General features: G+C 43.2%; 1 protein-coding gene across 1 annotated transcript; it reads right to left on the bottom strand.

Moving 5' to 3' along the window:
- Positions 1-26: 26 nt before the first annotated feature.
- map3k4 (mitogen-activated protein kinase kinase kinase 4) lies at positions 27-20124 on the bottom strand. Its single transcript, XM_022762571.1, has 27 exons — positions 20022-20124; positions 14451-14641; positions 12899-14325; positions 10689-10949; positions 10179-10331; positions 9865-10022; positions 9577-9693; positions 9394-9493; positions 9156-9239; positions 8789-9058; positions 8466-8615; positions 7994-8155; positions 7609-7742; positions 6654-6732; positions 6474-6552; positions 5278-5371; positions 4796-4918; positions 2971-3071; positions 2795-2875; positions 2508-2699; positions 2347-2417; positions 2133-2249; positions 1885-2044; positions 1650-1772; positions 1205-1311; positions 408-587; positions 27-255 (listed from the first exon to the last, which is right to left on the bottom strand). The coding sequence occupies exons 1-27, from the start codon at positions 20051-20053 to the stop codon at positions 235-237; spliced, it is 4767 nt and encodes a 1588-aa protein (XP_022618292.1). The 5' UTR covers positions 20054-20124; the 3' UTR covers positions 27-234.
- Positions 20125-20211: the final 87 nt, after the last annotated feature.

Raw genomic sequence — 20211 nt, 5'->3', positions numbered from 1 at the left:
CCCTGCCCCTCCTCCCCCCAGTCCATGGGTACATAAAGACACAACAACAACCCTATACTCCGTAGGTCCAGTTGTCCTCTGAAATGATATTGTATTAGTTCCTCAGTTTAACTCCATGTGCCTTCAGCCATAACGTCCACTTCTCCATGTCCACAGTTCCTTTTTCTTTTTGCCAACAGCATGTACAGTAGTGCTTTAATTTGTAAACTTGAAAGCCAGAGAGGGGGTTTCCTTTCACTCTTCATCTGTACAAACCTGAAACAGACGAGAAATAGCGGCTGTAAAGTAACATAGTGTTCAGTCAAGCCCCGACAGTTCACTCATGAAAGTGAGGTTTTAGTCTGGGGGTTAAGATCACGAAAAGAAGGCATGACGGCTTTATAACATCTGCCACGGAAGTACCTCACCTTGACAAACGGGTGGTCCAGCAGCATGCTAGCTGTCCAGCGGCGTTTGGGTTCGCTCTCCAGACAGTGGCCGAGGAAGTCCTTCCCCTCTGTGCTCAGCTTCTCTGGGATGGGGGGTTTATGGCCCATGCCCACTTTGTACATGATCTGGAAGTTGTGCTCGTACTCATGCCAGGGTCTCTGCAGGTTGAGATCAAAAAATAAGAACATGAGTCATTTTCTGGTTGTTTTTTTTTTTTTTCATTCTCTTTTTGCCTGAGGTGCTAAGAACGGAGGCCGATTCATTTAAGACCATAAGCATACGGACAAGCTTCATGAGCATTAGGTTTTGACAACTATTTTAAATAACTCAAGTAAATTGTCAGGTTTGCTGTAGGGACACTGGCTCCACGGACTTTAATCAGACTGAAACATCAATTTGTTGTCAAAACATCGATAATTTACAATAATTGATTCAGCGTCTTACACAGAGCTCAAAATTCAATAATATATGTGGCATAAATGTGCTAAATATGTTACATTAATATTTTACTTAAGTGAGCTGAGACATAAAAAATGCATGCTGGAGCTACAGCTGTTCTACACTGGGTCTCTTGTTTACAATAATAACAACAAAGCTACAAGTACTTCCATCTGTCTCCTCCTCTGTGACAGCACACAATGACAGCAAAAACTATCCCTGAATAAGATGTAAGCCCGTGTGGCACTCTCACTTTTAAAACCTGTTAAGCACCCATGACTAAGACGAAACACTTGAACTTTGTGTGAAACACACCACCTTTTCTGTCACTCTTTACCTTTCCTGTCACCATCTCAATGAGGACGCAGCCCAAACTCCAGATGTCTGCTGCTCGCCCGTGACCTTCCCCCTTTGCTCTTGTGATGACTTCAGGTGCCATGTATGCTGATGAAGACAGGGGAGAAAATTGAAAAAATAACCATCAGTTAAAAGACTAGACTTTACTAGGCAGTAATACAGTGATGATATGATACAATGCTGCATATAACATAAGAAATGTTTAGTATATTAATCATATGCAGTATGAAGCATGGAAATGCATAAAAAAATCAAGGTTGCTGTATCCAAAACACCAGTTAAAGAAGAGAATATTATAGTACATCTTCATATTCGTATTCATATTACACATTTTTTCTAAAACGTAGCATGAGAGGCAGCAGACATCAAGCCACAGCGACCCCTGCTGGCAGCTTGCAACCGAGACACAGCATACAAGCTTTTACCTGCTGTTCCCAGAGTGCTGTTCACCTCTCCGGGCATGGTGTGGGTGTTGTTCCTCAGCTTGACTGAGCACCCAAAGTCACCCAGCTTAATCAGCCCAGAGGATGTCAGAAATATGTTGGCTCCTGATACAGACAGAATTAACAATGGGGAAAGTGGGAGTTTATTCAGAATTTCCTGTACTTCAGATAAGAAAAAACAAAACATGAAAAATAAGAGAGAGCATATGAAACCTACCCTTGATATCGCGGTGGACAATGCCGTGTTCATGGAGGACATTGATGGCTGTAGTGATCTGTTTGCTATAGAGCCTGATAACATGTTCCTGCAGCCCCAGTCTGGACACCTCCTCCAGGGTGCCTTCATCACAGTACTCCATGAAGATGTACATCTCCTCCTACGGGTGAGCACATGAAAAGTTTATACCAAACTGCTTCAGTGTGCACCATGTGTTGCCTGAGCTGACATAAACGAAGGCCTCTTACCCGATGGAGCTCAACCCCAAAGTATCGCACCAGGTTTGGGTGTTTAATGCCTTCAAATATTTTCAGCTCATCTGCAGTCTCCTTGATTGTTTTGTGATCATTCGGCTGGAATCGGATCTGGTTGACAAAATAATAATAATCAGAATTATTAATATGTTTTATTTTAATTGTATTTTATTTCTTATTATTGAATTGATCTTGCTGGAGTACATACCTCCTTCATGGCCATTAGTTCTCCAGTGTCAACATTGATGCAGGTGTACACCTTCCCATACTGGCCCTCACCTGTTATCATACACACGAACATAACATCACTGCCTGTGCGTGCGTTAAATAACCCACATTATAGCAAATGCAGTGAGAAGGTAGCCGTACCTATCTTGTTGCCCCTCTGCCACTTGAAGGTCACTTTCCTGAGCCCCACGTGCATGACGTTGTCATAGGACTTGGGCGTGTGACACACTTGGCCGATGATGTTGCGCTGCTTCATCACGGCGTAGCGTTTATCTTCGAACTTGTGAATGGAGCGACGGACGGCCTCCATTGGACTTTGCCGTGCCGCTGTGTCTAAGAGAGGAGAGGGGAAATTATTAGTTATAATTGAAGTCAAACAACTGTATGGAGCAGCGTGTCTAACGTGCCTCATCACTCAATAATCTCACCCTTGGACTGGCTGATGAAGGTGCGGAGCTCCCAGCTTCGCCGTGCGGTGCTGTTAGGATCTCCCTTAGGATAAGAGGGTTCTGGAGGGAGAAATCACAGGAGTTGTTCACCTAAATCAGGCAGATGAACATTCACTACGTGGATAGAACCATGGTGATTAACTGAATATACCCACCTTCTCTGTCCTCTGTGGGGCTGGAGTGGCGGCTCAGGGATTTGAAATGCAACTCTGCTGCAACCGATGACAGACGGTCATTCTCATGGTAACTGGATCCCCTGCAAGGACATGGAAGAAACTGATGCAACACAGTGTTCAAAACAAAAACTACTGATTCAGATTGGTATGTTTCTGCCTGGGGTTTTTTCTGTTCATGGGCAATTCAAGGATCAGCTCAGAGGGGAATCTCTTCTGCCAAGACTGCATTTTATTTTTATGCTCTCTCTCAAGTGGTTCCTTTATGTTAAACTGTGGAAAATTAAACAGTGGAGGGCACTGTTTCCTTAAAGCATCTTAACGTTATGAGACTGATTTGCAAAGGGGTCAGAGATTATCACATTATCTTCACTTTAAGATGCTTTTGGGGAAAATGTTTTTAAATGTGCTTAAAATGAAAATGACAAACATTGTATACTACATCCAACCAATCAAATACCATACACTTGTCTGCTGAAATGCCACAATTACGTTTTCAAAATAATATAAACAAACTCACAAAATGATCTGACCTTTTAAGAGGAACAAAGATGTAGGTTATTCCCAGTATGCCTCCTGACACCCACTACCAGTTCAGCATGCATCAGAGTCATTCACGCTTGAAGGTTAGATCTCTAGAGTGCATGTTCTGATTTCGAAAGCACACACAGATGCGCAAGAAAATCTAATGGCAGTAAATTACCAGCATCAAAGCAAGACTGGTGTTAATAGCACTAAAAAGCAGAATATCATAGCCCACTCTTTCAATCAGGTAGTGTGTTTTTTTCCCCTCCATTTTCACACCATGCACAACAACTTCCCTTCATCTGTGACAAGACTTGTGTAGGGCCATTTTTCTGATTTGGTGACATTTTGAAGGGAAGACTACATTATCACTTTAAAGGCTAAAAATGATGCTTATTAAGTCATTATGTTTGAGTTTTCTCTTAATATTCAATTAAAGTGTTTTGTAGCCAAGATCAGCTCCATGCATATTATTTCGATGCATCTTATAGCATGTCATTTACGCGATAGCAAATCTACAGTGAATACTATAATCATATCTTAACATCCATGCTGTAAACGCAAAATCAGTGCATGAAGTAAAATTATATTTCAGGTAGAATGTGAAGGCAAATTCCTCATTATACAATTTAATAAAATGGTTAATGTTGGCCAAAGATTAAAACTACAAAAATAAACTAAAACTACAAAAGGTTGACGCTAGATTTAGGTCTGTGATGCTATACCAGTGTAGAGCCTGGAAATGATCAATTTACAAAGAATGGCAGACTAACTTTGTGGATACAATAGGTAATTCAATATCTGTCTTAATATCCACATTTATAGTTTATTTAGATGGAATCAGAAGGCTAAAAGCAGGAAGTCTGCAATCTGCCAGTTGAGCTTATAAATCAAACTGCAAATGAATGAAAGAAAAACAAGTTAAATATAAATTATATCCCTCTATAAGTTCTATCTCAAGCATAGTGTTTCATTCTCTCCATGTTTTGAAGTTCCCTGTTAAAAGCTGTACATCAGCACGACATCACAGATTTGATGAGAGTGTAAAATACTTTTTGGCTCTAAGTTTCTGCCGATTGCCAAAAAATATTAAGGGAATTCTCTCCAATACAGAACAATGTGTCCTGCAAATAACACATTTAGATTTCAAATCTTAACACGAAGCATTTCCTCCTTCCATTTCCAGAGTATTATAAAGAATTAGTGATGATGGTTTTTGCTTTTGTATCTGGGGCTGGGTTTTGACAACAGTTTCTACCAGGTGACTTTGGGGCAAGGCTACCTGACATCACTGGGGGTGCTGCCTGGTGCTTTGGTGTGGCTGTGTTCCCCCGGGCCCTGAGGGACAGGGCGAGGGCCGTTGGGGAACAGCTGGTTCCGGAGATCGCAGGGGAGACTTCGAGAGCTGTGTGGTGAAAAAACAAACTGAGGAGCTCTGCGTTGGGAGGTGAGGTGGCTTGGCATGGGATATGTATACATATGTTTGTGTGTGTGACGGGGAGGCTGGTTGAGGGAGAGACACACACACTCACACAGTCATGATAATTTTGAAAAAATGATGAAATGACCACTGGCATACTCAGCAGCATACACATGCACACAAAGAGGCTCACACAAAACACAAGCTCAACAACTACAAAGCAAAAACATCAGTAGGCATAAAAAGCAAGGAAATGAGGCACAGTGAGCGACGCAGGAACAAGTATTAACATTAAAACACAGTAGGCACACAGTACCGTAAAAACTTGGGCTGTCATCACATACCTGAATCCCTCAGCATTAGGGATGAACAGATTGGGGTTTGGTGGGTCACTATGGCAGCGAGGGAACTTTACAGGACGAGGACTATTCCTGGGAGCTGAAAAGAAAAACACCCAGCGCTTAATTTAGTCAGGCCACCCACCAAAGCAAACCTTGAACAGACTATGCATTGATGGAGTGGAACTCATGGCTATAGAAAGTTAGTTTGCTATGGTGACGTACAGCAGGATACTGCATATATATTTATATACAGTAGCACCTCGTGAAACAGACCGTGGCAAAATGCTTCACATAAATATGAAGGGTGTGTGTGTGTGTGTGTGTGTGTGTGTGTGTGTGTGTGCGCGTGTGTGTGTGTGTGTTACTACTACACTACACTACGTGATGTGGTCAAAAGAAATTTAGGCAGGAGTCTATTTTTTTTTTGTTTCGTTTGCATAACATAAAATATTCAGATCTCAAAACCTACAATGAACTAACAGCACAGAAATAACTGCTCTATGGAGGCAAACTGGCCCCATTTTGACAACCACATACATTACGTGGTCAGGTTATTATGCAATCACATGAAAGCCACTGTAATGTGCTGCTTTACTCCATCCAAGTCAAAGACAGACAAGTCACAACATTTAGTTCTGTGGCAGTACCAGATTATTGTCTCCATATCTTGGTTTGGACAAATTTAAGACATTGAAGAAATTATGTTGGCTGGATCTGGTGGTTTTTGCAGGATTATTTTTCTATAAACATGACTTGTATTGCATTAAATGGCAGAAACAAAGCCGTGTCTGACGGTCTGCAGTCAGCCTGGTTTTAATAACATTTGTTTTTTTTTTTTTTTTTTTTTTTTAATCAGAAAATGTTTGCTAAGCAAAGATGCTCTTTTTTCAGTAACACCCTCGTTCACACTTTCGCTTTTTCCCAGAACAACCTGTTGGCCACAGAGCAGCATGGAGTTGCTCAAATGAGTCTGTGTAACCAGTGGGGTCACTCAAACTAACAAACATCAAGTCAAACAAATAATTCTTTCCTACTCTACGGGAAGTGGATTGTTATTTCATTGCCGCTGTGTCTGCTCTGTGTAACAGCTCGTCCCCATGACAGCCAGGTTATAAACTTACAACCTTTACAACCGAATGTAAACACTGAAATAAATCCTGAACTCCAGATACTCAAGTCACTGTCACAAGTCATCTTACCAATATACAGGCCGGTGACTGGGCTATGAGGTTTTCCAATCACGTGTCCAATACATTCATTCATCAAAGCTTGTAAATTCTGCAGAGAGAACCATCAACAGGTAATAAATACATCATATCCCAAGCATACATGTGAAATTTTGCAGAAAACAATAAAGAGGAGAAAACAATCCATTTTACCAGGAAGTCATCCTCAGGTAATGCTGATATGAAGGCAGGTTCGATGGCCTGAAGAAAATCAAAACCCTGAGTCGCCCACCTGTAGGTGTAACATCACAGCAGTCAATCAGTGTCCCAAAACCTTCAGCTACTGTTCATTTCATTTCCTCCTCTCGCTTCCATTTGTGTTTTAACAGAGTAAAATGTGCCTCAATCATCAATGTCAGCATCATAACAGAGATGTCATCTGAGCTGAGACACTTCAACAGGTGTGTCAGAACGGGTTCTCAAAAAACATTCAGGTAATCAAAACTTTAAAGTTGATATACAAATATGTTAAAGGGGCGGATTCATGTAGGTTTTAGAGTTGTTTGTGCTGTGTGGAGCAAACATCTAACTGGTGCGATTCATAATGGAATAGATTTCAGCATCTTCATCCCTATGGACATGTTCTAAGTAGCACCTTGTGTTCTCTATTGTAGGAACAGGACGTACTATGGTGGCACAGTTTTAAATTATTCAACTATGACAACAGTGTGCCTATTTTTGTTTGCATATTCTTCATAACATTAAAAAAGGGTGTCTGTTATCTCTCATGCTACTATTGCAGTTGTATTCCATCAAATAACCTAAAGGCTTCACTCTATTACCAGAGTAAATCGTTGCCATGGTAGCTTGTTATGCCTCAATGCATGAGCTCTTGACAAATAAATGTATTTCAATTAAAACTGTGGCCCTCACACAGGAGCTAAATATATCTGATTTTACAGTTAATAGCTCTAAAAAGAGAAAACAGAATTTATCACACAAACAAAACCCCTTTAACCACTATGAACTTACATACTCTAAGAAAAATAAAGCTTTAATCAGTCTAAAGTTTGCTGTTTGATTAAGGTGAGGGGGAACATTGTTTACTTATTTGTTCAAGATTAATTGCACTGGTAGGATAACGCCCAACCAGAGGGCCTGGCCTTACCTGGGCTTGGTGCCCCTGCCACTCTCGCATTTGGTCAGGACATAGGTCATCCATTTGCGGGCGAAAGCAATATAGCGCTCCCCGATCCTCTGCCGGAACTCTCCTGACATCAGGCGCACCACCTCCTTGTGGTACTGTAAATAACAAACAACAGCAAAACTATAAAAAAAAAAAAAACTTTATTACCTTTTGTTAAGCCTGGCCCATAACCACACCGGTATTACACGGTAGTCAACATTAAGCTAAATGTAAGTGAAGTGGAAATGTGCCTGTTATGTCACAAGCTCGGACCAGGAAAAATGTGAGTCAAAGAAGAGATAGCATGTGCTTCCGTAAAAATATACACTGTTACAGTTCACGCCTCTAAAAGCCTGCAGGCTCTTACCTCGAAGGCAAAATTGTAGCCCTGTATCATTGCCTCCCTGTAGTACTGATGCAGAGTGGCTGACTCAGACTCCTCCACCTCTGCCTCAAACTCAGAGGTGAACATGTACTCCACTCGGTCAATGGCAGTGCTGATCTTAATGCATAGCTGTAGTGCTTCATCCTGTAATAGGAGATAGAGGGACAGGGAGAGGAAAGAGAGGAGTTTTATTATTATTTTGTCATAAATTTCTATGTTGTGTGTTTCTTGTTGACTTCCCCTTTAGGAATTATTTATAAAATCTAGTCCGATAGTGGCCCAGTATATTTTCACCAGGTAATGTTCACAGAGTAGAAATTCAGGGTAACTGATAGCAGTTGTGGTGGAAACAGATTTGAAAGTAGGACACAGACATGCGCCTGTCTTTACAACAACACAAACTAAACCAGTGTTTTAACAGGTTAGAAATCATAGCTTATGGTTATGTAAGTACCTTCAGCTCCTCCAGAGCGCTCGCGATGAGAGGCTGACTAGATGTTTGCTCCCGACTGAGAGTGAGCACGTCCTCCATGTACTGCTGGAAGGCCTTTCGCTGGGCCACCAGGTGAGCTGACTGCATCACTATCAAGAGCATGTTCTCCACCTGAGAGCACATTCGACTAGTGTGAGGCTTGTAAACAATGGACAGACATATATGCATACACACATGCACGCGCACACACACACACACACACACACACACACACACACACACACACACACACACACACACACACACACACACACACACACACACACACACACACACACACACACCTTCATGGCCCTTAAAGTGTCAACAGTTTCCATCTGGGGGACCAGTTTGAGCAGCTCTCCGTCCCACTGAGCCCAGTCAGAATCAGTGCTGGAGTCCCCGGCTCTGTGTTTACTCATAAGCAGGTAGGCCTCATCATCAGCAATTTCCTCAGGCTCTTTGGAGCAGTCTTTGCCGGCAGCAGCATTGAGAAGCTGCAGGATGAGTGGCCGTTGATCCATCAAACCACAGGGGACAAAAACTTGCAGCTCCTCCAAGCCTGGAATCTGAACCTGGATATAAAAGGAGGAGGTTAAATGGTACATAAATGACCTGAGGACTGAAAGGAAATATCAGAAACGCACAAAATTAAAAGAAAAGCAGACACACCTTGACATAGTTTCTCTTTTTTAGTGCTTCTAGAAGACAAGTCACCCCATTAGTGATACTGAAATCCGCAGCGACTTCCAAGTCCTGGAGAGAGGGAAGCAAACAAAGTGTATGTCAGAACACACAGTCCCAGTTCTTCAGTGAGCCGAGAAAACAGGGTCACAGATAAACTGCAAAGTCTGTGCTGTTGTGGCTTTCTGTTTCAAGGGAGGGAAAATTCTGAACTGCTGCCTCTCACCTTGCGAAGCATTTTGGCAAAGCCTAGAGCCTTGGACGCTCGTTCCCTGGCCTCATGGAAAAGTTCTTTGAGTGACCGACTAGTCTCAATAACCGACCGCCTGGAGGAATCAAAAGGTTCAAGGTTTAAAACTCCAGTGGGACAAAAAAATCATAACACTGATTTGAACGTTATTCCCCTTACCTGATCTCATCCGAGGCCGTGCTGTCATCTGCACTTTCCCAGAATTCATTGCCACTTTTTTGCAGGCCGGCATCAAGGAACTCTCCAGTGGATTTGAGCAACATCCCAGCAATGTCACTGCCAAGAGCAGAACAGTCATCAGTCTCATATAAATGACGAATTCACTCTTAACTTACATTAAAAAGGTTTTATGCCACTTTGGTTCCCAGTAGGTGACAGGACTGTGGCCGGCATAAATAACCTAAGATTTAAACTGCCACATGTTAGATGGACTGCAGGTCCACTCACCAGAAAAGCTTCCCAGACTGGGCCTCTCCTCCGCGGATGTAAGGAGTGATGACCTTGGTGAAGTGCCACTCCTCCTCTAACAGGTTCTTTAAGCTGTGAGAGGCCTGAGGCAGCTGTTGCAACATCTGGATCCAACTGTGCATGTAGTCAAAGTAAACCTTCAAAAACAGGGATAGATGTTAGGTTTGTTACATCTCAATAATGCATAAACTCACAAGCCTTTCTCTACAACGGTTATGCGGTCAGGGTAAATACACTTTTAAACTTTAAACATTAACTTTATGTAGAGGAGGGGAGAAGATTAGGAATCTTACCACCAGCATCTTGTGAAGGTCCTCTTCAAACTCATCAATATTGGCATTTGTCTGCAAGCCCTGAGCATCAGTCACCACGCCGCGCAGCATGAACTGATAATACTGCTTCATCAGAAGGCCACCTTTAAGAACCTCCTTACACTCACGCACCAACTGCAGAGCACAAATAACACAGGATTAGCACTTACATATGACATACCTGCCGTGTATTACAGTCTTCCTTTAAGACAAATTTAACTAAACTCATTCATCATTTATTCAGTAATCAAAACAGAGGAATTACACAGCTCTCTAAAAGACGTAAGTGACAAACAAAAATCCAATCAAACTGAAGGAATAAAATGCATTTCTGCCAGTCCATTTTGTATCCATATAGAAAGTCACAAAGAAAGTAAAAGATGTATGTTATGTTAGATGTAAAAAGTGTTAAGTCATTCAGCATGAATTGCACAATATGTAGAGAAGAGTCAGCTAGAAACTATAATGCTAAGAGTTTCAACAGCTGCTTGCCTGTTTGATGCTGAGCAGTGAAGGCTCTCCAGCAGGCCTCTGTTCAAGTCGCAGTTTAAGGCATTCGTGAATGACATTGAGGAGGACTCTGCACAGCACGAGGAATGCCGGCCGGAAGGATGGCAGGTCCATGTCCAGCAAATCCTCCCAGGACACTTGGTCTGCTCCAAGCTCCGGATCTGCCGGACCACTGCAGGACACATGGCGTGACAGCTCTGGCAGGTAATCACTGTAAAGCATGGGGTCTGGGAAGTCTGCAAACTGCAGGTGGAAGATACGTCCAGGGAAGTTAATTTAGCAGGTTTTAGTGGATTATATGCTGTTATATTAACAGAGGAAACACTTGGCTTTATAATAAATTCAAAGTTGTTTTTTTGTTTTATTTTTCCATTAATTAAATCTTATTCAAACTGTGTTTTAATAGTAGGATATACATTGACCAAAAACGTCAACCTGATCCAGAACTTTGCAAAGACAATTCCCTGTTACCAGCGTTTCACAGCTACAAATCGTCTCCCCCTCCTTCCTTCATAATCACATCAGCGATCCAAGAAGTGTTCACATTCCTTGTACATTTGCTGGAAGAGGACAGTGTCGGAACTTCCCGAAAATGCTACACTAAATTGTCAAAGCTCACTTTTTCCAACACCCAGTGAGCTCATCATCCATTATAGTAAAGTCAAAAATAATCCTTTTTTCTTAACTGCTCCTTTTTTTTTGTTGTCTATGTCTAGATTTCTCACTGTGTCAACACATCCTATGTTGTTTACAGTTTAGGCTCAGATTTCTTGTAAGCTCCTATCTGTGAGAACACCGTGCTTGATTGAATTACTAATATTTGCACAGAAAACAGTATACATATTACAAACATTCAGTGGGGTCCTATTATTCATATATTATATATACAAATAAAGGAAAAACCTGAAAAAATGAGTGCAGTCACAACAAATTAGTGTTAATTTGGTGAAAAATATTAGTTGACCTATTGTTCATGACGAAAACTAGATTAAAACTAAATACAAAGTTACCTTTGAGAACTATGATGAAATGTATAACATTTTTTGTCAATGGATCCAAACTAAACAATGTGAAATATGAACAGAGGGACATGTTTTAATGCAAAGTATTATTCAACAATCTGCATCTGAGGGAGCACACACTACACCCTCTGATTAGTTTCCTCTGCTGCCCAAAATATCACTCGTTTAGATGAAGATGATTTAGTCACTTGACCTGATGCAATACTGTTAATATTTGTATTATTTTTTATAATTTTTTTCATATTTTGCATTGCATTTTGTTGATTTTCTTTTTCTGTTTTCCATTTATGCTTCCTGACTCTGATAAGAAACACCTTGCAAAGTTATGGGTCTGTCAGTAATGTTACTGACGTTACCTGTTCTTGGAAGAAACAGATTTATGGACTAATTTCATCCACAAAGAATTAGACAATGAGCTGCAACAAAACAGCTGGGACAAACTACGAAAACATGCAGGCAGCATACCAACATTTATAAAGAAGTATGGTAAAGTAAGAATCAACTTCTGTAGATGTGCAGCAGTGAACAGCACAGGTAGCTGCAGTAATGCTCGGTTAACAGGAAGAACTATACCGAGCTAGAGAGACTCGCTCTATTCAAACAGACAGTTTGGAAATGCTGACTGGATTTAGTGGGGTCAGTCAGACAGCGTATTACTGCAGACCAGAGTGAAACCTTGTGAGAGACACCTGTAACCATAGTAACTGCACATACAGATGGCAACATCTGTAGCCTTAAAATGCTTAGAACACATTAAATGTGTGACGAAAATGAGACGTCACTGACCAACACTCGAGTAAAAAACAAAAATCAAACATATTTTCATCAAAAGACTAAGACTAAATAAAAACCAGGTGCTACAGTTAACACTATAATAAATGCAGATGCCTCCATACACAGCACAAGGTCTCACTGAATGGTTTAAGGAAAATTAGTAGTATGTTAACTTTATGTTAAGATTTCTTGTTGTCAAACTCCAGTAGAGTCTAGAGACTCATAATCTACGAGATAGAAGCCGTTTTGGATGCTCAAGGGGAAGCAACACCTTACTAAGACACTTGAGACACTTTTATAACCCTAACATGAGGTTCTGTTTAATTGAAGATTATTTACTTTTGGATAAAATGCTTATCATTAAGCATGTGCGGCCTGCAGATACTATACTCTCACCTCCAGTGCAGGAGTGTGGCGGAGCAGCGCTGCTCTGGACCGCTGAAGAGAGCGGTCCATCAGTTTGTGCAGTCTGAGGATCAGTTTACGCAGTCCCATCTGTTTCAGAGCTTTATCCACAAATGGTCTGTAGATTGCTGTGGGGCAGAACACTCCCCCTCCCACAGTTGACTCTGCACTTCCTGAAGTAGCAGTTGGGAGAAACTCGTCTTCTGACAACAATCGGGCAAATTTAGGAGTCAGTTGGGGAGACAACTCTCCATCTGCTACGTGTCCCAATCCCCCGTCCTCCTCGGCATCCCTGTCCTCCCCTTCGCTTTCAGCTGTAAAAGTGGCTGTTGAGTCATTCTCCTCATCTTTTTCATTCTCCTCCTCTTCATTGCCACGAGAGCAGCGAGGTGAAGGGATCTCAAAGACAGGCCACCCGATACGTGATAGATCATGGAGGCCCAGCACCGTGGCCATGACACGCAGCTTCTGGTTGAGGTCCTGGGTGATGTTGAGCCACAGACAGAGCGCCTGCACCCTGCCCTGGAAGTCTCGTGCTGCATACTTTTCATAGTCCTTCTGCAGGGCCTGCAAAGAGGGGTACAAAGCTTCCACAGACTCCAGCAACTCCATAACCCGCTTGACCTGCTCAAATGCCAGCCGCTGGCGTTGAAGATGTTCCCTGCAATCAGCGCCAGAGCCCAGGGGTTCTGCTGCATTCATTGCAGTCGAGGGGCAGGCGCTAAAGCCCCAGGGATCTACTCCACAGTGGTTGGTCTCTGCTACAGTGGGCTCCCTCTCCTCTCCACAGAGTAGATCAGGGATGCTCTGATAGTCCCCCTGGATTATTAGAGACCCTGAACACTGGGCCCCTCTCAGGCTGTCATAGTTGACCTTAAAGTGCAGCACCTCATTGATGATGTCAGGGATGGCTTGGCGGGCAGTGAAAAGAAAAAGGTCTTGATCACCGGTGGAGCGTCGTGCATGCCAAGCCTGCAGCTCCAACCAAATGACCTCATTGTTGTGACCCATGAAGGCCATGTTCTCCAGGCCTCTCTGCTCCTTCTCCTTCCTCTTGGAGGACATAGACGTGAGCTTGAGCAGCAGCCGCAGAGTTTCAAAGAACTTGAGGCGATCGGCGGGACAGTCTGTCCTGGAGGTCTGGCGGTGGGGCCGGGCAATATGGGGCATGGAGACAGGAAGTTTGCCACTGCTGCAGCCCAAGCTCAAGTAATGCTTCCTGGGATCCATGTTGAGGGCACCAAAAGGGCTGGACTTGGAGAGTGGATCCAGCATGAAGGAGCCTTCAAAGGTCTTCTTGTGGTCTCTCTCTGTGGAGCGCAGTGTGGCCCTCTGCTTCTTTCCCTGCTTGTAGCTGTGCTCCTCAGGGGGCTCCACTGGCCTGGGACTCTCTCTCAGAACAGATGGGCTAAGGTCCGCTGAAGTGAAGACACAAAATACATCCCAGTCAGTGCAATGCATGTAAAACTGCATGTAAAAATGGTAAAACGTTTTTAAAACTTATTTCCATATATACCTCAGGCAAATTGATTTATGAACTTACCCTTGTTGGGAGACCGACCAGCACTCCTTGCCTGGCTGTTCCTTTGATGTTTGCCAGACATGCGTTTTATCTGACGGGGGGTATAAGGAGGTGATGTGCCATACAGAGCTTCCTCTTCCTCACTGGGAGAGTCACAGGATTCATCCACCTCAAAGTTCTGTTGGGATGCATTTTCCACTGGCTTGGCTTGCCTGTCAAAATGTAATACCATTTAGAGGAAAACAGGATGAACAAACTATCGACATGAGCTTGATTTGCATCTTTACATCAACCACAACTACAAGAAAGTGATGTTAACCACAAGTCAATGCATTGACATTACAAAACTGTTTCAGTCATTTCAAAAGGAAACGCAAGAAATGTGTGTAAAAGGTCAAAGAGTGCTCAGTTGTTTGTACCCAAAACAGAGTGTGCAGCAGATCTCCTCTAATGGCACAGCAAACTGGTTGCTAAACTGCAACTAGACTGAATGTCTGCTACTACCTACAGCAGACTGACGAGTTGTCTGTCCTCTGGAGCCTGACTGGCTGCCTCCCAAATGTACAGCAGCGATGCTCTGTGCATGACCACAGCCATGCAGACGCAGGATAATAAGCTGTGGGCACCCTCGCTCGGTCTAGGTAAACATAATGGCTCAACCAGAGAGGGAGAAATAGTAACCCTCATTAACTCTGTCTGCTAAGTCATCAACCAAAATGCACAAGTCAAGTTTTCATGAAGCACTGAGACTCACTCACCCAAAGTGTGTAGAAGTTGTTCCACCATATGCAAACACAGTGCTAATGCAAAACAGCACATTGCCTTCATGTGATTAGAGTAAATCTTGGGCCACAATAAAGATGTAGACATCATGGTTGCCTAACCACATCCTGACTGTGAATTTCAAATTAGGAAAGTCCATGGCAGAATATGTTGCTTCAAAGGAAACACAATTGTCACTTGAATCATTTCCTTCTGGGAAAAAAGGAAGACAGAGAGAAAAAAAACACAGAGAGTGCAAGCAGCACGCTTTTCTAGATTACATTGTGACAGCTTTGTTTCCTAATGCCTTTCTGAGGGTTTTTTAATAGGATTAGAGACAAAGGTTGGAAGGTCTGACCCCGCCAACAGAAACAAAAAGAGAGAGAAAAAAAGGAGGGGCATGAAAAAGGGTGTTCTATATGCTGGTCACCATGTGTCCCACCATCGATCATCTGACTGAAAAGCATTCCCCAACACGCGCCTGTTAGTGTCTGTGCAGACGGAGTTGAAAGGGGCAAGGCTGTATCACTTTCACTTGGGGAGTGTGTGTGAGTGCTAAGGGAGGGGGTTAATCTGGAAATCACTTGCTTAAGCTTTTCAAGGAACCACATAGAGAGAGAGTCCAGACTTCTATTGCCCATCTGCCCAAAAGCAGTGTGTGCGCACACACAAGCGCACACGTACACACACAGAGTCCCCTGGGAGCAGCAGTGGAATTACATGCAAGGCAGACAGACACCTGCTGCAAATCCTGCAACTTTTAATGCAACAAGATTCCAGCTGCAATCAAGAGTTCATAAATGATACGTACTGCAAGAATAACGTTAACAGCACACCAACCTTAACCACAGCAGTCTTGAAATCACAGAATAACTCTTGCATGACAGAACACTGGTGCCTTTATGAGTGTATTGTATTGGAAATTGTGAAGGGGCTTGTTCTGCAGAGGCAGCACACCACAGTGATCTTTTCAGTATGCAGGCACAAGAAGGAACAGTAAGCAATCTTGTGTGTTACAATAAGGCATTTAGCACCAACAGCAACAGACAAAATGTGCTGTGGAAATGCAATGCAAAAATCAAGACAGGTATCAGGAAAATGCATGAAGGCAGCAGACGGAGTGAATGCCATCAACCTACCACTGTGTCCATCACAAGTATGATGAGATTGTGTGCACATTAGTAAACATTCCAAGGCATGCATGAGTGAGTGGTGTCTGAGGACAGAAATAGTAAATGCATGTGAGAGGGAGTGACACCGAGTTTTAAAAAGACACTTCCTTACGCAGAACAGCATGACTAAATCACTCAGGAATGACAGCGGAACCAATGACGCCATCACTGCCAGTTATTTGTTTGGTTGCCATGAGACACTTCAAGCACATATTGTGCTGCTGCAGTAAAAGCTGCGCAAATTCCTGTTCTGAATTCTTTGCTTTTCCCTAAACCTACATGCAGGCTGCCCAGAGAAAGTTACTGGCCTGCATGCCCTGCAGTTAACCATAAACGCACTATGGTCTTCAAGCTGTCCCTGCCTGGCTGCCACTGGTGAATTATCACTGCAGATGGTGTCTGGCTGCTCTCAATGGCTCATCTGATGGCTCATTGGGGCTCCAATAAAGGCCAGTGGAATGCTTTAGCCCCTAGGCAGAAACACTGAGTGCATAATAAATAGCACAAAATCAGGACTCTTTTCTGTATAGCGACTGAAGCAGTGATACCAAGGGCTGCCAGAGTCAGGGGGGCCTGACCTTTGACACCAACCATCCACACCATTGTACCAGGAAGGGGCACACTATTGTATAGTTGTGACACGTGGCCTGTGAGGCCCACAGCTGAATAGCACACAGCTGGTTAGTGAGCACACTTGCTCACAATGTCCAAACTATAGGGGATTTTTTCAGAGAGAGGAAAAGGAGGAGAAGGTGGCTGGGGGTTTTCTAAGAGCACACTTTCCAATTAATTAGGTCATGCTGGCATAACTGATGCTCGGTAGGCTAAATCCAGATTTTGACACCCCCCTCCTATAAAAAGGATGTGTCTGCTGCCTAGTAATTTCACTCTAAGGTTAACTGGCGAGGCACTAATAAAACCTAAAACCTGTGTGTGCACATCTGCCCAAATTTCTATATGCATGTCTGACCTGCTGTAACTCCCTGATAAACTGGCAAAGATCAGATGTTTTGCTGTAGGCTGACAGAATTCAGAAACAATGAACACGACATACTTGACCACACCCTCCTCTGGAACAGTGTGACACTGCCAGGAGTGGACTTCCCAACCTCTCCTACATACAACTGTGCAAAGCACATTGTGCATGCGCAGCCAACAGACAGCCACTTTCACTCAGAAGAAGCAGAAAAAGCGGTGCATTTCTAAAACACTGGTGAGCTTACGATCTGCCCTTATACATTACTTAACACCAGGGAACAGACCTTACTGTACCGGTGGAAGCTCATGCCATTAACCTCAACAAGTCACATGACCTGAATGTATCTAAATGTGGACATCGCAGACAGCGGGCTCCAGCATAAAGTACATGAGTTTAATGGTATGTTTTTATGCCACTTGCGTAAATGCAGTGCAGATAGCAGTCTGCTCCACCTTGAAATTTAATCTGAAACTGTAGATAGTCATAAGCTACACCTTTGTCAGTTTCAACTCACATTTCAGTTTCTTCTGCAGTTGTGCGCAACATAAATGGCAATCTAATCGATGAACATGTTATTCTGCAGCACTTAAGGATCTTTCCTTTCCCTTTCTATTAGTTATCATCCGACATGACCATACTCCTGCTGTGCATTAGTAATAACAAATGCCGTAGTTTTAGTAGTTAAAAAGATTCCATTGTTTAAGAGAAAATAACAGATGAGAGTGACAGAATGTGAGAGCAGTGATATTTCTCTAAAGCAGGTGTGGGCAGAGACAGGATGCAGTTAGGAAATGCTAGAGGACAGTCCATCTGTATTCTACAGCCTGTGCTACTGGCAAATGCAGGCATTAATGAGTTCTACCCCATGAGCGTCTCCGGGGCTCCAGGCAGCCATCCACTGTGCACAGTACACCACATCCTGAAATCCCTGGAATGCTTGTCAGCCACAATGTCTTCAGACTGACTTTGAAAATGAGACATTATTGACAAAGGGCCTCTGTACTTGCAACGATAGCGATAGCCTTCAATTGCCATGCGAGCCCATAGCTCCCGTTTCTCAAAACAGTTGTCAGTTTGAACGAAACTCACATTTAGTGTTTAATCGATAGAAGGATGTTTCTTTTACAAAAACTCAGATAACAAATTTTTGCATGTTGTGAGACCTGTCATTTCAGTTTAAAGTTTGAATTTCATTACAGATCTGTCCAAACTAATATTGTGTCCCTGCAAACTCTGCCACATCGGCCATGTAACCCTTATTGTGTACAATTGTCCGCGTTTTGTATGTTTCTGATCCCATTACTATAGAAATGGTAACTACAACAAATAGTAATACACTGCCAAGGCATATATTTGAGCTTTCTGGAGCATACTTTACCTTTCACCCCAAACTCTGCACAGACACTAATCAACATTGCAATGATGTCAACTTGTGACACTATCATGCTTCCAGCAATAGTATGTCTAATGGCTCAGTACTTTTCTTTATGAGACAGTGGGACAGCAATTACATTAACAGGCCCAGTATTGCACAATCATGCGAGCTGTTTGTGTCCCCACCTCGGACTAAGTGGCCACAAGGGTGCAACAGAATAACAACTAGCGGGTGACTCAATCATTACTGGAAAGAAAAAAATCAAACTACTTGCTCAAAACCAGGATTATCGCAGTTGACAGAGCTGATCCACTGTGATAACTCGCTCTGCAGACAAACAACTACATGTGAGGAGAAGGGAGAGGGGAAGACATAACAGCAGATTCCTGAGGGTCTGTCGCCAGCGGTCAGGGGCAAACACTGCGGCATTTCGATTAGGAGATGTGCACATGTGAGGAAAAACATCTCACGAGTGTCTCTTTGTATGCATTCCCCTGCGAGATTGCAGACATGTATCCCTCAGAAGCCTTGTCATCTGCGCACTTACAGCACGGTGAAACATTTGGTGCAACAGATTGTCAACTAAGTTATACGCCTCTAAGAAAAGGAAATCCACTTAATAAACAGCATAAAGTGTATGAATTAACCGTACATAGTCAACAGGCTCATATCATGATTCAGCAGTGGAGTGCGAGACGACAACAACAACAGGAGCGCCAAGTCTAGCTAGAGGATTAACAATAACAGTGGAGCGAAATGCTAGCGAAAGCCAGCGAAGTTTGTGCCTCGGTGTAGTGTTGAAATGCATGGTCTGGCAATCTCAAATAATCAACAACACACTTTCAAGTCCACCTAACGACCCCACATTGCAACACTTGTCCCGCTCCAGCACCGTCAGTATCTGTTCGTGAACTTGCGGGTGAACAATAAACTGACAAGCGACAGCTAACAGGAGACGTTAGCTAGCTTGTTCCCATGACATGTTGCACTGTTACAGCGGCTGATAATTGTTCGTTATGTTACCTTAACATTTGGCGAGCATTTTGCCTCTCTCTCTAGCAACCGAGAATTAGATGGGAAGGTAATATCCGCAGCAAAGTGCGTCTGAAAATCTTGCTCCAAAAAGTTTGCAACTCCAGTGTTGCAAATGCAGTAACTGCACGCGTACCACTATTTGACAGGAAGTCGATTTCTGAGGGATGCGCAAGCGCTCCCATAGAGCCGACTGCAGTGTCACGTTCAGCTCCCTATTTGGCAAGTGCGAGGTCCTGATGGTGTAGTGTCTGTTCAACAAATTCGCATACCTGCTGGGCTTGTTACGATCCGGAGGCTCCATACCGAAGCAGTGGCTTCTTGTTCCTAGCCGTGCATGGACTAAACCATGTCTAAGCGATATCAGACAGACTTTGCACCGGTAAATATTTGCAAGAGAGGCGGATTTTTGTCTCTTTAGAGCACTTTCTATCCGCCGGCACAGTTGACTCTCGCTTGTGC

The sequence above is a fragment of the Seriola dumerili genome, unplaced genomic scaffold (genome assembly GCF_002260705.1).
Source record: "Seriola dumerili isolate Sdu_G_001 unplaced genomic scaffold, Sdu_1.0 BDQW01000024.1, whole genome shotgun sequence".
In the NCBI taxonomy this organism is placed as follows: Eukaryota; Metazoa; Chordata; class Actinopteri; order Carangiformes; family Carangidae; genus Seriola; species Seriola dumerili.
The sequence above is the reverse complement of the archived record's forward strand: the minus strand, read 5'-3'. Positions and strand labels throughout refer to the sequence as shown.